This window comes from Aotus nancymaae, unplaced genomic scaffold, assembly GCF_030222135.1.
Source record: "Aotus nancymaae isolate 86718 unplaced genomic scaffold, 86718_ANA_hifiasm-v0.15.2.pri h1tg000067l, whole genome shotgun sequence".
NCBI lineage: Eukaryota > Metazoa > Chordata > Mammalia > Primates > Aotidae > Aotus > Aotus nancymaae.
In genome coordinates this window covers 6,581,173-6,598,421 of record NW_026988482.1, presented here as the reverse complement: position 1 = coordinate 6,598,421, position 17,249 = coordinate 6,581,173, and the positions used below count along the sequence as shown (strand labels likewise).

At 40.5% G+C, this 17,249-nt stretch overlaps 1 protein-coding gene and 1 pseudogene across 4 annotated transcripts in view; both read left to right on the top strand.

Annotated features, from left to right (window-relative positions):
* The window catches only part of EHHADH (enoyl-CoA hydratase and 3-hydroxyacyl CoA dehydrogenase), a 97,587-nt gene that overhangs the window by 15,330 nt on the left and 65,008 nt on the right, over window positions 1-17,249 (top strand). For 3 of the 4 annotated variants that reach the window (XM_012457678.3, XM_064366886.1, XM_012457697.3), the window contains one exon: window positions 13,893-13,996. In XM_012457678.3, the coding sequence (XP_012313101.1) occupies window positions 13,894-13,996 (103 nt within the window). In that variant the 5' untranslated portion in view covers window position 13,893. Of the gene's footprint in view, window positions 1-7,352; window positions 7,463-13,892; window positions 13,997-17,249 lie in introns of those variants that run through there. The other variant, XM_012457668.2, reaches the window with a different exon arrangement.
* On the top strand, window positions 14,909-17,078 carry LOC105720922 (eukaryotic translation initiation factor 2 subunit 2-like; annotated as a pseudogene).

Here is a 17,249-nt window from a genome sequence, read left to right as displayed (position 1 = left end):
CAGCTACTTGGGAGGCTGAGGCAAAAGAATTGCTTGAACCTGGGAGACGGAGGTTGCAGTGAGTCGAGACTGAGTGAGCCATTGCACTCCAGCCTGTGCGGCAGAGTGAGACTCGGTCTTAAAAAAAAAAACAACAAAAACAAGCAGCTTACCTTGATTGCTGCTTTTGCCTAGGTCTAAAGACAAGGCTTTGGTTAACTTGGGTTTGGCGTCAGATACTGAAAGGACTCAGTGTCTTCCTCAGATGAGGTATGTATACCTAGAAGTCAAATCCCTGTAATTTAACAGCACAAGGATTAGTTACTAGCACCTGATAAGAGCCCTTTTAAGGGGACAAGAAGGAGTCCTTTAACTGGTTTTTCTTCCAGTATATGGAATTATTAGGCTTGAGGTGGTGATAGCGCAGTTCATGGTCTGACTGGAAGTTGTAGAAAGATTCTACAACCTTGCAGTGGTTAATTTTTATAGCCTCAATAAGCCGCAGTAATAAGACTAAGAGACTTAATTTAGGATTTTGATTTTGAGGACATTTGTTTAAGATGTAAACAGGCTCAAAATATTTGATCAAAACAGAATTACAGGTTATTGTAAAATAAGTCATACATTTAACCAACAGTGATAATTAAAAGTCCTCAAAGGCAATGCTGAAAATTAAATGAATGTAAACGTTTAAACAAACCCCTTTTAAATCTCAGGGGTGTGTGTGTGTGTGTGTGTGTGTGTCTTTAGCAATCAAAAGCCTAATAAAAACAGCATGACAGCATAGGGATAATAAAATCTTATTTCTTATCCAGTTACCAAAAAGATAAAGAAAAGCCTTCTGCAGTGTGACTGCTTCTACTTTTTTTTTTCTTTTTTTTTGAGATGGACTCTTACTCTGTCACCAGGCTGGAGGGCAGTGGCACGACCTCAGCTTACTGCAACCTCTGCTTCCTGGGTTCAAGCAATGCAACTGCTTCAGCCTCCCAAGTAGCTGGGACTACAGGTGCACACCACCACACCCAGCTAATTTTTTTTTGTATTTTTAGTAAAGATGGGGTTTCACCATATTGGCCAGGATGGTCTTGATCTCTTGACCTCATGATCCTCCCACCTCAGCCTCCCAAAATGCTGGGATTACAGGCATGAGCCACAGCACCCAGCTGACTGCTTCTCCTTATGGGAAGCCCATTTAGATAACCTGGAAGTCAAACTTGATAAAAGTGCTTGAATTCAATCAGACACAAGAAGAGTGCGTTCAAGGTTATGAGGATAGCAGGGGAATACGTGACTCTAAGGAATAGTATGAGAAGTTTTCTGACTACATTGAAAATTTTTGCTTATCAGGAAAAGCCAAAAGCATAGAATCAAGTTATGCTACAGGAAAGCATTGCTTTTTTAGACCTTCAAGATAAGACATTTTAGCATCAGGCCATAATAGTTAGAATTAGAGGAAAGAAAAGAAACTTACAGAAGCTGGCAAAAAAGCTGAAGAAGAGATCATCTCAGGCTTTCTCAAACAGAGAAAAAGCTGAGAGCAGCAAGACATGGCAAAGTTGAACTTCTGAGATATGATTCTGAGTTTTTAAAAGTAATAGGTTAGGCCAGGCATGGTGGCTCACGCCTGTAATCCCAGCACTTCAGGAGGCTGAGGCAGGGGGATCACTTGAGGCCAGGAGTTTAAGACCAGCCTGACTAACATAGTAAAACCCTGTCTCTACTAAAAATATAAAAATTAACCAGGCATGGTGATGCATGCCTGCAATCCTAGCTACTTAGGAGACTGAGGCAGGAGAATCGCTTGAATCTGGGAGGTGGAGGTTGCAGTGAGCCAAGATCATGCCACTGCACTCCAGCCTGGGTGACAAGAATGAGACTCCATCTCAAAATAAATAAATAAATAAAAATTATAAATAGGCTGGGCACAGTGGCTCACACCTCTAATCCCAGTCCTTTGGGAAGAGCTGAGGCAGGAGAATCACTCGAACCTGGGAGTTGGAGGTTGCAGTGAACCAAGATCATGCCACTTTACTCCAGCCTGGGCAACAAGAGCGAGACTCTGTCTCAAAATAAATAATAAATAAAAATTTAAAAACAGGCTGGGCCCAGTGGCTCATGCCTGTAATCCTAGTACTTTGGGAGGCTGAGGCAGGAGAATTGCTTGAACCTGGGAGGTAGAGGCTGCAGTGAGCCAAGATCGTGCCACTGCACTCAGCAGAGTGAGATTCTGTCTCCAAAAAAAAAATAAATAAAAAATAAAAGAATAAAAGAAATAGGTTATAAAATTTAAAGTAAAATGTTTTCTAATTTCATTAACAGCAAATCAATACCTTAGGAAAATCTTGTTTTAATATAGGGGACCAATCTTAAAAGACTATTACAAATAATTTCCTTTAAATTATAGCTAACTATGTGTGGTGCAGTTCAGGGTGTTTGAGGCTACTTAAACTTTCTTTTCTTATGCTAAATTCTTCCCTTACCCTACTTGGCTAAGAGCAAGAAAAACTCACCCAGCTTCCAGTTCCCATCATTGCGGTGGAATGGGAAGCATGGGAAAGCACAGACTTATCAAATTATACGGATGCTAAAAATTGGGGATTATGCCCAGGAACCAAAGGAAAGTTCAGAGTAGGCCGTTGCCTCTGGAAGGAAAGCGTGGGAAGCAGCACCAGTGCCCACCTAAGATCAGAGATGTCTGATGCTCTAAGATTGAACCCCAAAGAGGATGCCCCGGGGGATCCTCCGAACTGCAGCCTCTCCAAAGGGAACACCCTGGGCAGAGGTTCTGAGGTCTACTACTAAGCCCTACTTAGAATTTTCTCTGGCAGTTGCAATACTGTTTGGCCCCAATATTATTTGGAATCTGGAGTTTGCTGTTGAATGGAAAAGTGAAATGGAGTTGCATGTATCCAGGCTTTTGGGCTCCTGTTCTAAGCAGGATCAGGCCTGGTTAGTATATGATGTTCTTTTTTGGTGCTATTTGGCCCCAGTGTTCTTTGGAATCTGGGGAGGTTTGGCCTTTAAACATTAAACTGCCGTAAAAACTGCTTTACCTGAAATTTTGGTTGACAGCTGTCATTGTGGAAGCTTATATTGCTGTCTCATGGCTAGGGTTCCAAGCTATTGGATCTGTGTGTGTGTCTGTGTGTATACATGTCTAGATGTGTTTATTTGTATGTACACTTACTGTTTTTTTCTTTTTTCTTTTCTCTGCCAACATACTGCATTACACTTATTGTAATATGTTGTGTCTACCAAATTGACTTATGAGTAAAAGAGCGTCCATGTATTAAGTAAATAAATCTAAGCAATTTTCAAATTCATGTGACTTAAGTATAACTTACTAAACAATTTGGTTTTAAAATTATTGATAAAAATAGGTATGCCTTCAGAATTGTCAGCATACATTTTTGTCTGGATTTTATGTTTGTCTTTACTAGATACTCTGAGATGTCAGTGTTTGGCATAGAAGGTTATGAAACTATAAACCCAGCCAAAACAAAATGATCTTGACTTGCATACCTTTTTTTTTTTTTTTTGACAAATGAGAGTAATGTAATGTTGTTAGCTAAATCTTCTGAGTTACTGGTAAAAATACCAATGTATTTATCTTTGAGGCTCTTACTTAGCTTTAGGTGAGCACCTGATGTTCACTGGCTATTAAAAACATGGTTAACAAAGAAATAACTAACTTGAAATGACGTCTAATATTTCAGTTTACAGAGGTAATCTAGATAAACTGTTTAAAAAGTGAAAGAATTGGCGAGGCACAGTGGCTCACACCTGCAATCCCAGCACTTTGGGATGCTTAGGCAGGCGGATCACTTGAGGTCACGAGTTTGAGACCAGCCATGGTAAAACCCTGTCTCTACTGAAGATACAAAAATTAGCCAGGCACAATGGTGGGCACCTGTAATCCCAGCTACTTGGGAGGCTGAGGCAGGAAAATCGCTTGAACCTGGGAGGTGGAGGTAGCAGTGAGCCAAGAGCGCACCATGCACTCCAGCCTGGGCAGCAGAGCAAGACTCCGTCTCAAAAAAAAAGTGTGAGAATTGAGTACAGTGAATGGGAAGCTTTTATGTAAATTAAAATCTTAAAATTATTTTGGTTGTTCGTTGAATATCCATGTTATTTCAAATTAAGAAAGGTTTGTGATATGGGAAATATGTTTCTAAAATTGTGTAATCACTAAACTTTTTAGGTTACTAAGGATAAGAATTCTAGTTAACACATAATTCTATATACAAAATGTGCCTGAAAAAGTTGTGTTGTTAGTGAGAAAAAGAATAATTTTGTCTAATTTAGAAGTTATCTAAAAGTTAGTTCAAATTACAGATTGAAAAGGTTATTTATGAAACAATGTAGTAAGGAATAATAAATATGAGAGAAAGATGTGAAAAAAAAGTTTAGATAATAAAATAGTCCTTAAAACCTGATAGAAAATTGGAGAAATTTGGCTAATTAACATTTCATAGTTAGAGCTCGTAGTCTTGATTAAAGTAAAATAAGAAATATAAGTATATTTTTTAATATACTTAAGCATGAAGCTGGATTTAGTGTGAAGCTAAATTTCACATACATGCTTGCATTGCTTCATACTGTTTACTGTTTTGCATGGATAGTGCTGGCACTGGAGTAATTATTAGTCATGTGCCTAGAGTGAATTTCTTGATTGTACAGGATGTATGGTGATATTGGTGAACTTAAGGATATTGAATTGTGTATCAGGAATAAAATATTCATTATGTGGGGTTTTGGGGGCCCTAAATAACACTGTAGCCTCCAGGGTTGATTGAGTAGGAAAAATTTAGATTTGGTTTCCTGTTTATTTGTTTTTGCTTCTAATTTTCATTTGTTTGCTGTTTATTCTCTTCTGGGCTTTGCTTATGGTCGCATATATATAAAACCATGCTTTGTTTTTGTTTTTGTTTTTGGTTTCTAGTGGGAGGCTTTTATTTGGTTCTGTGAACAGTTATTTTATTTTCTATGCATTTCTACCAAGACATCATTTGTTCCATTTATCTGGAATTCCTAGGCTACCTTTGTGGAGCCTGCAGGAATTGATGGAGCACACCAGCTTTTTAACCTTAAACTAACTTTTTGGATATGAGACTTCCTGATACTTTAAGTGTGTTGAGTATACTTTTGTAAATAGAATTTGAGTCATATTTCTTCTCTCTCTGCCTAATTTCTTCAAATTTTAGAAATTATTTGTGAATATTCTTAATTCATGGCAATGTGTTTGTCTACATACAGTTGAGCAGGGTCACTAGGGCTGCTCACGGAGCGAGAACTCAGAAACCTGACATGCCAGCAATAGGGTAAGAATTTCTTACCAGTTGGATTTCTGGCCCCTCTCTGTGCAAACTGGCTGAATGAATGGTAAAAGATTATAAGAAGGCATGAGAATGTAAATTTTTATAAACATTTAACAGGCTTGCTAAAATCAAATTTCAGCCTCAAAATTGTCTTTTCTGACCTCTAACTTTGGGATGCTACAGCAGGCCCATGAACCATCCAAAAAAGAGGTAAACAGGATTATTTGACATGTTTAGTTACATGGGAAGCATTGTCAAAATAAAAAATAATGTGTAATCATCTTCAGCTTATATTTTAGTGAATGATATTAATATATGTTCCAAAATTGTATGGGATTTTGGTCAAAATGCCAAGAACCTGGATGCCCTCCACCAGTAACAGTTTCACTAGTTGCGTGTTATTGTAAGACAAATAAAAGTGATGTTGAGACAGGAGAACAGGGCCTGGAGCCAGGGAACCTAAGGAACTTCTTAGAACTAAATCAAATGGAAACACTTCAGCTATGACAGGAAATATCCTCTTCATTCACATAGGATGTACACCAAGTAAATGACTTTGTAACTTTACTTCATCCTCTTCATTTACATAGGGCATATGCCCAGTAACCAATGGGAAACCCCTAGAGGGTATTGAAACCCCAGAAAATTCTGTAACAAGGGCCCTTGAGCCCCTTTCTCAGGCCCACTCCCACCCTGTAGTGTCTTTTCATTTTCATTAAATCTCTGTTTCTGTTGCTTTGTTCTTTCCTGGCTTTGTTTGTGTGTTTCATCCAATTCTTTGTTCAAAATGTCAAAAACCTGGCCAAAAACCTGGCCAACTTGCAGTCCAGACCCTCCTCAAGTAACAACATTATGTAAGTATTTGGTTGATGTTAGTGTGATCACTGGATAGCTTCTTCCTGCCTGCTGCACAAATAAAATCAATTTGAGGAGACCACAGCATTGCAGTGAAGAAAAAGTTTAATTGATGTGAGGCTGGCCACGCCATATGGGAGATGGAGTTAGTACTCAAATCAGTCTCATCGAAGGCTAGTAGGTTAGGGGTATTTCAAAGGTAGTTTGATGGGCAGGAGCTAGGTTATGGGAAGCGCTGACTGGCTGGCTTGGAGATGAACTCCTAGGGGGTCGAAGCTGCCTCCTATGCTGACTTGTGTGTGGGCAGGGCCACAGGAGCAGTTGACTGGTCCAGGAGGAGCCATCGGTGTCAGGCATGCAAAAAATCTGAAATGATATCTCAAAAGGCCAAACTTAGGTTCTACAATAGTAATGTTATCTGCAGGAGTAAATGGGGAAGTTGTCTATCTGGTGGCCTCCGGAGTAATGGCTGACAATGGTCTATGTCTACACTTGAGCAAACAGAATTCAGGCTCCTCTATCCTCCTAGCCTGGTGGTCTCTCATTTAGCTTTACAAAGGCAGTTGAGTTTTGGGAAACGGCCATTGTCATTTACACTATAAACTAACTGTCTCCCAAAGTTAACTTAGCCTAAACTCAGGAATAATTAAGGGCAGCTAAAGGCAAGATAGGGGTTGGTTAAATCAGATCTCTTCCACTGCCATCATTTTCTCACTGTTAGAATTTTTGCAAAGGCTGTTTCATCAGTACCCTACTCATTTAGGTGAAATAAACAATGTGTATTTTTTGTGTTCCGATGAGTGTCAGTATCACATAGCTGTCAGGGCCCCAGGTATCTGTCCCTGTTCAGAAGGATCATGAAGATGAATACTGCGATGCGGACAGCTTGCCCGACTCAGTGAACTCAGAACTTGTCCTCAGTAGGCAGCCGCTAAGGGCCAGGGGGTTGCAAACTTCGACTGGCCGGCAGTGACACCTGTTTTCCATCATTCTCCTTGCGGTACTTTATAGTGGGAGCAGCATGGGAGTCAACAAAGAGAAAAGCACGAGCGTCGGTGGAGCGCGGGGTGGGGTCTCGGGAGAGCAGGGCCTGGGTGGGAAGAGGCGCGGCGGGAGGCGGCGCCCCGGCTCGCATTGGCCCAGCCCGCGTCCCTCCTCTCGGGGCGGCCGGCGCGCCCGGAAAAGTGGCTTCGCCTGGCGGCGAGAGGCAGAGGTGCCCTCGGTGACAGAGGAAACATGGCCGAGTATACGCGGCTGCACAACGCCTTGGCGCTGATCCGCTTCCGAAACCCGCCGGTCAACGCGATCAGGTAACCGGCTCCGTCGCCTCCAGCCCTGGGACCGTGCGGGGTAACCCGCCCGCGGCTCCGGAGGCTTTGACTCTCCCCGACTGGGTTACACCGAGAAAGACACTGACAGTTGAGCAACTGGTATATGCCAGGAGCCTGCCTGCCTGCCTGCCTTCCCTCCTTCCCTCCCTCCCTCTCTCCTTTCTCTCTCTCTCTTTCCTTCCTTCCCTCCTTTCTGCCTTCCTTCCTCCCTCCCTCCCTTCCTTCCCTCCCTCCCTCTTTCTCTCCTTTCTCTCTCTCTCTTTCTTTCCTTCTCCTAGATTAGCTTGGTTAATCTTTGCAGAGAACTCTCGTCCCCGTTTTCCTGGTAAGGAAACTGAGGCTGAGACACATGCTAACTTAGGGAGCTGGCCTCGCCCTGTCCTTCCTGGGAACCCTCCTGCTTACTTGCAGCTTTGGCTTCTCAGGCCAACTTTCTAATCCAAAGGTCTTAACTTAGTTCCATGTTGGACTTTGATCCAACCTCACTGCCCAACTTTGAGTCCAGGCTGCCCTTACCATGTTCGGCTAAAAGCTTTAGGAATTGGGCAATATAATGGTTTAACATTAAAAAAAAATAAAGTCCCACTAATGCCAGGGCAGTGATTAAAGCAGAATTGTGCCCCGGACCACAAACGCAAAATTATTTCTCCTGGTTTGTTTAAACTCAGGACTCTGGTGCTTTCAAGGAAGACTCACATCCAGCTAAGCCTGTGTACTAGCATTTTCTGAAAAACTGCACCCCGTCTTCTTTTTCTCACTGGGGAGTATTTGCCTTGTGTAGTGCACTTAAAACATTACTCTAAAAAGTGAGATCAGCCTGGCATGGTGGCTCATGCCTGTAATCCTAGCACTTTGGGAGGCTGAGGCGGGTGGATCACCTAAGGTCAGGAGTCCGAGACCAGCCTGGCCAACATGGTGAAACATCATCTCTACTAAAGATACAAAAATTAGCTGGATGTGGTGGTGCATGCCTATAGTCCCAGCTACTTGGGAGGCTGAGGCAGGAGAATAGCTTGAACCCAGGAGGCAGAGGTTGCAGTGAGTGGAGATCCTGCACTAATGCACTCTAGCCTGGGCGACAAGAGTGAGACTCCGTCTCAAAAAAAAAGAAAGATCAGTTTTGCCTTTTTAAAAAGTAATGAAGTTATTTAGTTATTTGGTTTGGTCCTTCTGCATCTCTTTAAAAAAGTAGTTATACATCAGCCTTGAAAAAGAATTACCTATCCACAGGGAATAGGAATAGTGGAAATTATAATTTACCAAGAATATATAAAGCATAGAGAGAAAGGTCTTTGGTCAAAATTCTTATGTGCTGTTGGAGCAGAGACTGAAATGAGAAGATCTGCTAATTTTAATAGAATTTAAAACTCTTACTGTCATCAGATTTATCATTAGTATGTTTATTTCAGTATGATTTATTGCATTTAGTAATACCCCAAAAAAATGCAGGACTAAAATCACATAAAGATGACATGTCTACTAACTTGCCATTCCCAGAATAAAAAGCAAAATATCTGTTACGTTGATTTTGACAAAGAAAAATGTAAGTAATATGATTACATGTCCATTTTGGACTGGTCTGTATACTGATTAGAATTGCTAGATGTTAGGACCTTAGGGGGAAAAGTTCCATCTTCTAACACCCATGACTAGGCATATTTTCTGGCAACTGTTTTAAATGCTTCTGGAATTTAACCTGTTCTCCCTGCCCACCCATGCCACCACCTGTGCCATCCCCATGCCACCACCTGTGCCACCCCCATCCCCTTTGCAGGAGAAATGTTAGTGCCTACCTCATAAAGTTATGAAGTTTAAATCAGCTGGAAATTGTAAATTGGCATTTAATAGATGTTAGCTATCATTCGTATTAGTCAGAAGACCTATTCAAGCCCCTAACGACAGACCCTGCTACCCAGGCTCCACTTCAGTTTCATCAAGAAGATTTTCTCCACTTGGAAATAAGTACTTCTCTGCCCTTTTTTGTCTGTCTTCTGAACTTTTTTTTTAGGTGGAAATGTACATCCTAGGAGTTCCTCAAGTTTAACAGATTCCTCAATTTTTTAATTTCACTTTTCTTTCCTTCCTCCCTTTCTTCCTTTCTCCTTCCTATTTCTAATTCTATATGGGAAGTTGTCTCTTCCCAGCTCATTGAGAGATTGAGAGATTCTTACTTGAGTGTACACACATACACACACACACACACACACAAACATATATATACATATATAAATTTTTCCCCCAGAAAAAATAGTTTAAATCCTTCATTGCTAGTTTAGCCAGCCATGCTTGCTTCCATTCAGATAAACACCAGCCCACTTTATAAATGTAGGACATGCCTGATTAATAGGCTGTCTCCCAGGACAATGGCTTTCACACTTTTGCTTTAAGCTTGTTTTTACATAGCAATTCAAGACACACTTACATACAAACGCATAATAGAAAACAAAGTTTCCTAAAACAAAACCTATCCTTCATGGCATATTGTTTGATATATTCTATTTTTTTTTTTTTTTTTTTTTAATTTGAGATAGTAGTCTTGCTCTGTTGCCAGGCTGGAGTGCAGTGGCGTGATCTTGGCTCGCTGCAACCTCCACCTCCTGGCCTCAGCCTCCCGAGTAGCTGGGATTACAGGTGCCTGCCACCATGCCTAGCTAATTTTTTTTTTTTTTTGAGATGGAATTTCACTCTTTTACCCAGGCTGGAGTGCAGTAGGGCAATCTCAGCTCACTGCAACCTCCGTCTTCCGGTTTTTAAGCAATTCTCCTGCCTCAGCCTCCCAAGTAGCTGAGACTAAAGGCACCCGCCACCACACCCAGCTTTTTTTTTTTTTTTTTTTTTTTTTTTTTGTATTTTAGTAGAGATGGAGTTTCACCATGTTGGCCAGGATAGTTCGAGCTCCTGATCTCATGATCCGCCTGCCTCAGGCTCCCAAAGTGCTGGGATTGCAGGCAGGAGCCACTGCACCCAGTGGATATATTCTATTTTCTATTCCTTTTCTTTAAAAAAATCCTGGACATAAGCCACAAGATTGATTTGATGACCTTTGGTTGAGGAAAAAAAAAAACTGTCTATGAAAAGAAAGACATCCGATAGTCAAAGAAGTTGAAGAGTTTTGGTCATGAAACACTGTCTATACTCCAGACTCTCTTTCTTCATGCCTGACAGTATTAACAGGAGAAAACAATTTTCTAACTTCTGTGGCCTTTATCTTACTATGACTCTGTCAGCTTGAATCTAGTAAAGTGTGTATCTGTTAGAGCTATTTTCATTTTTTTCCTGTTTTTGATATTTGCAAAATTATGAACATAAAAAAGGAAGGATTGGTTGAAATGGGAAAAGCAGAAAGCAGATTTATTCTCCTCAGTGGCACTGACTGAGCTAAATTTGGCTAGTTTCATCGGCATTGTTTATTCAGAAGGAATTGTATGACTTCTGGACTTCTTGATATTATATAATGGTTCTGAATCTGCTTTTCATGATCAGATTTGGCTTCTGATTAACCAACTGAAGGCAAGAAGTTTTGTTTGATTTCATCTAGGTCAAGAGGTGAAAAGTAATTAGGTGAAAGGGAAATATTATATACAAGGGCAAGTATCCTTTGGATTTCTTGGGGTTTTAACTCATAGTTGTTTGTCTTAACAATATGGCCTTTACAGAAGTTTGTTGTTGTTTGAGATTTATTTTTAACCCCGTATACTAAAGAACAGAGATTTTACCCAGAATACTTGGAATTCCAATGCAAAACTTATTGGAATCTGGTTCTGTGATTTTTTTTTCCTTTAAGCAGTTCCTCACCACTTGTCCTAGATTCTCTTCTATTGCTTGGTACTTACTAATCCCCTGCTTCTTCATGAATTTTCTCTTTTGGTCTTTGTGACTTTGGGCTCACTTGCTGAATCACTCTGCTGAGCCTGTCCCACTTCTTTTTTTTCTTTTTTTTTTTTTTTTTTTTTTTTTTTTTTTGAGACAGAGTTTCGCTCCTTACCCAGGCTGGAGTGCAATGGTGCGATCTCGGCTCACCGCAACCTCCGCCTCCTGGGTTCAGGCAATTCTCCTGTCTCAGCCTCCTGAGTAGCTGGGATTACAGGCATGCGCCACCATGCCCAGCTAATTTTTTGTATTAGTAGAGACAGGGTTTCACCATGTTGACCAGGATGGTCTCGATCTTTTGACCTCGTTATCCACCCGCCTCGGCCTCCCAAAGTGCTGGGATTACAGGCTTGAGCCACTGCGCCCGGCCTTTTTTTTTTTGAGACAGAGTCTCACTCCGTCACCAGGCACCAGGCTGGAGTGCAGTGGCGTGACCTCAGCTCACTGCAACCTCTGCCTCCCAGGTTCAAGCAATTCTCCTGCCTCAGCCTCCCTAGTAGCTGGGACTACAGGTGGGCGCCACCACACCCAGCTAATTTTTTTGTATTTTTAGTAGAGACGGGGTTTCACCATGTTGGCCAGGATGTTCTCGATCTCTTGACCTCATGATCCGCCCACCTCGGCCTCCCAAAGTGCCGAGAACTGTCCCACTTCTTAAATGAAGATATATTTGGAGGATGTGCCCTCAGCTCTCTTTTTCTTTGGTAGACTCATTCAGTCTTGGCTTTAGCTATCTCTTCCGTGGATGACTTCCTCATATACTAAAACCTGACAAAATCTACTACATGCCCTATCTTTCCATGATCTTGCCTTGATCTCTTATCTTGTTAGGATTACCCTTGGCTGTCACTGACAGACAACTCAAGATGATAGTGAATTAGATAATAAGAAGCTAATTTATCTCACAGCAGTGTCCTGGAATGATATGTCTGCTCCACAATCAACAGGGGCCTCAATTCTGTCTATTACTTGCTCTACCATCCTCAGTCCACGACTTCTACCTCCTGATCCAAGATGGCTGCTCCTGATCTAACCATCATGGGTGCCAGGAGAAGGGAGGAAAGAAAAAAGAGAAAAGCGGCCTGTAATCACAGCACTTTGGGAGGCCGAGGCAGGGCCAGATAACGAGTTCAGCAGTTCAAGACCAGTCTGACCAACATGGTGAAACCCTGTCTCTACTACAAATACAAAATTAATGGGCGTGGTGGTGCGCGCCTGTAATCCCAGCCACTCAGGAAGTTGAGGCAGGAGAATGGCTTGAATCCGGGAGGGGGAAGTTGCAGTGAGCCGAGATCATGCCACTGCACTCCAGCCTGGGAGACAGAGTGAGGCTCCGTCACAAAAAAAAAAAAGGGGGGGGGGTGGGAAAGAAAGAAAAAGGAAAAAGCATACCCAAACCTTTAAGGATTCTCCCAAAAGTTGCGTATACCAAATGTGCTTCCATCCCATTGGCTAGAACTTAGTTCCTTGTGCTGACCTTACTGCAAAGCAGGCTGGGAAATGTGGTCTTTATTTTGAGCAACCATATTTTTGTATTAGTTCATTTTCACACTGCTATAAAGACATACCTGAGACTGGGTAATTTATAAAAGAAGGAGTTTTAATTGACTCACAGTTCCACATGGCTGGTGAAGCCTTGGGAAACGTACAATCATGGTAGAAGGCAAAGAAGCAGCAAGTACCTTCTTCACAAGGTGGCAGGAGGGAGGCGTGAGTGCAGGGAAGCTGCCACTTACAAACTATTGGATCTCCTGAGAATTCCCTCACAGAACAGCATGGGGAAGCCACTGGCAGGATCCAATCACCGCCCGCCAGGTCCCTCTCTGACAAGTGGGGATTACAATTCGAAATGAGATTTTGGTGGGGATAAAGAGCCCAACCATATCACATATATTCAGGTAAAAATCAGGTGTTTTTGAGACTTAGGAATTCTCTTAAAAACAAAACAAAACAAAAAAAGCAAATGTTTTAATACTATGAAGAAGATGGAGAGGAATGGATATTTGAGGTAACTCACAGCCCCTGCCACAGCTCCTAGACTGTTTCTCCTTTAATTTTCTTATATTTTGCCAGTATGAAAAATTGAAAGTAATTTCATCCTTCTCTGAACTTCAACATCACTCTTTATTTGTACCTTTATTACCGCACACATCTTAGTGTGCCTTACATGATAAATTATGTATGAGTATTGGATAACTCCTTATACAGTATATAGAAGACATATAATAGTATTTTTAAATTGGTTGGTGCCAATTTTAAGTGGTCAAAGTTAAAGCATAGTGCAGGAAAATTAGATTTTTAAAAAGTGGATTGATTTAATCGGTTCAACGCTTAATTAATCGTAGTCACATACATTATTTGTAGAACAAATTTAATAGTCATAGTGGACACATATTATTTGTTGGAAGCTTTATTGAGAAGCACCTACAGTTTTTATTCATTATGTGTGTGTTTCAGTTTTCATTGTTAGGAAAGGAAAACACTCTAAGATGGTAGGAATTTCATTCTAATTTACTTCATATATTTTGTTTTATTTTAGTATGGCTTTACTCCGTGAAATAGAAGAAGGACTACAGAAAGCTGTAACAGACCATACAATAAAAGCCATTGTGATTTGTGGAGCAGAAGGCAAATTTTCTGCAGGTAACTAAGGTCTAACCCTCTCCCACTATCTCTGGAATCCAGCCACAGACTGAGACCAATACTGCATTAGCTGTGCCTGTGTGGGTAATGGATGTGAGAGACTTGAGTGAGAATGAGAAACATTGTGGAGAAAGGGACGGAATTACAAGAGAGACCCAGAGAAGACTTTGGGCTTAGTCTCTGTTATAGTGGATTGGGCTTTTAGAGTATATTTAGTCCCAGACTTGATGGCTGTTATACCTGCTGGTATACACCTGCTGATATATACCTGCATTGCTTGTATCTCCACCATATATGGGCTTGGGCAAATCTCTTTAAATTCCTGAACCTCAATTTCTCTATCTATAAAGTAGGAACAGTAATATCTATTTTAAGGGTTTTTTGTGATATTAAAGGAGAAAAAAATCTGAAGTCCTCTACTACAGTACCTACACACAGAAGATTTAATTCATACAGAGTCTTATGATAGAATTTATTCTTCTTCTGATAGTCACCCATCTCAGTGACCATGGCACTGCTTTATTGGGTTATTGTGTGGAGATGCAAAATTATTGATAACATATGGCGAAAGTATTCCGAAATGATGACCTATTCAATGGTATATATGGCATCTTTTCCTTAATGAATATTTTATGCCCTTTGAAAAAAGTCCCATGGATATGGGAGCCTATTCAACCTTACTGTAGCCAGAGAAATTTAATATGTGTTAATGGTAGCCTGAAAAGACACAGATGTTAGAATCATGGCAATAGATATAAAAATGTGAATCATTATAATATTACCATTTATCTTGCCTGTTATGTGCCAGTACCATGCAGGTTGATTAATAAATAATAAAAATAATAGTATTTTTAAACACATATTTTAATTTTCAGTTCTACATCCTCATTTACTGGTGAGAAGAGATTTTAAGCCTGGGAGAGATTAATATAATATCCCAGTTATTAACTGGCTTAAGCAGTTAATAAATGGCTTGCTCACTGTTTGGAAACTTAAGGTTTGTCACCTAAGATGACGATGATGACTCATGGAAAGAGTGATCAGAATGATAAGGAACTTGATATTTCTTTGTAAGAAAGAAGGTAGATGAGAGATTGTAATTCGAGTTCAGAGGCGGAAAAAATTATTCTTCTAAAAAAGTATTAGAGATTATGAAACTTGACTTAAGTGTGGACGTAGAACAGTGCACCCCAAAATGGGAGAATGTACATCTTCTGAAATACATCTGCAACATTTACAAAAATTGACTAGATACTGAATTTTAAAATCTTGTCTAAATAAATTTGATTGAGAATATATCATCTGGCCAAGCGTGGTGGTTCACGCCTGTAATCCAAGCACTTTGGAGGCCAAGGCGGGCAGATCACCTGAGGTTAGGAGTTCAAGACCAGCTTGACTAACATGGTGAAACCCCGTCTTTAACAAAAATATATATATATGTAAAAAGGAAAAAAAAGAGAATATATCATCCGACAACAATGCAATTAAGCTAAAAATCAATAACAAAAATATAACTAGTAATTCTCATGTGTTTGGAAGTTAAATTAATTTCCAATATCCTCTGAGTAAAAACAGAAATAATGGAATTAGAAAAAATTTAGAACTGAATGACAATGAAAACATAATATAAAACTTGAGGGATGCAGCTAAAGTAAACATCAGGAGATTTATAGCTTTAGAAATATAGACTAGAAAAGAAAAAAGGCTTTTCTAATGTAATGAGTTTTGTATTTATATGAAGGAACTGACATAACAAACTAACATAAAATACACCCTAATCAAGTAGAAGAAAGGAAATAATAAAAAGGAGAAATTAATGAAATAGAAAACATTTGAATCAAGAGGCACAACAGTGTTAGTTTTTTGAGATTAATACAATTGACAAACTCAGGAGAGACTGAAAGAGAAGGAATGATGAAAGGGATATCACTGCAGATACCCTTAACCAGCCCTTAAGAAAGATAATGGCCCTTTTGCTGATGCAAGAGCCTGGTGTGGTGGAGGGAAAGGTATTGGCAAGAGCTGCGCTGCCATGGAGCCTGGGGCTGACCCATCTGACTGCCCGTCCGTGCAGAGCCTACTGGAGCTGCAGTTATGTCTGGGGACGAGATGATTTTTGATCCTTCTATGAGCAAGAAGAAAAGAAGAAGAAGCCTCTTATGTTAGGTGAAGAAGAGGATACCCAAACAGAGGAAACCCAGCCTTCAGAAACAAAAGTCTGGAGCCAGAGCCAACTGAGGACAAAGATTTAGAAGCTGACAAATTGGACAGTAGGAAAAAAGATGCTTCTGATGATCTAGATGACTTGAACTTCTTTAGTCAAAAGAAAAAGAAGAAAAATGCAAAAAAGATATTTGATACTGGTGAAGCTGAAGAAGGTGTAAAGGATCCTAAGATTGAAAGTGATGCTTAGAAACCAGCTGAACCAGAGGATGACCTTGACATTGTGCTTGGCAATAAAAAGAAGAAAAAGAACAATGTCAAGTTCCCAGATGAGGATGAAATACTAGAGAAAGATGAAGCTCTAGAAGATGAAGACAGCAAAAAAGATGATAGTATCTCATTGAGTGATCAGACCAGCCCTGCTTGGGCAGGCTCAGAAAGCGACTACACATAAGAGAAGCTGCTGAATCACATGTTCAGCATCACGAGGGAAAAGAATCCAGATATGGTTGCTGGGGAGAAAAAGAAATTCATCATGAAACTTCCACAGGTCGTCCAAGTAGGAACCAAGGAAACTTCTTTTGTCAACTTTACAGATATCTGTAAACTATGACATCATCAGTACAAACATCTCCTTGCATTTTTGTTGGCTGAATTGGGTACAAGTGGTTCTATAGATGATAATAACCAACTTGTAATCAAAGATTCCAACAGAAACAGAAAATGTCTTAAGAAGATATATCAAGGAATATGTAACTTATCACACATGCCGATCACCGGACACAATCCTGCAGAAGGACACGTGACTCATTTCCTACAGTGTGAAACTTGTCATTCTAGATGTTCTGTTGCCAGTATCAAAACTGGCTTTCAGGCTGTCACAGGCAAGTGAGCGCAGCTCAGTGCTAAAGCTAACTAATTTGGTAATCACTGATTTTGCAAAATGTGTTGTGGAGATGTGGCTGAAAAGTTTGCCTGTCCAGAGTGGATATACCATTCTATTAGAAACAAGATAAAAAAGCTGCCAAGTTCTTTGGCCAGTGGTTGGTTGGTCTGAAATCCTTGCAAGATGCTGACGCTCAAGCTATTG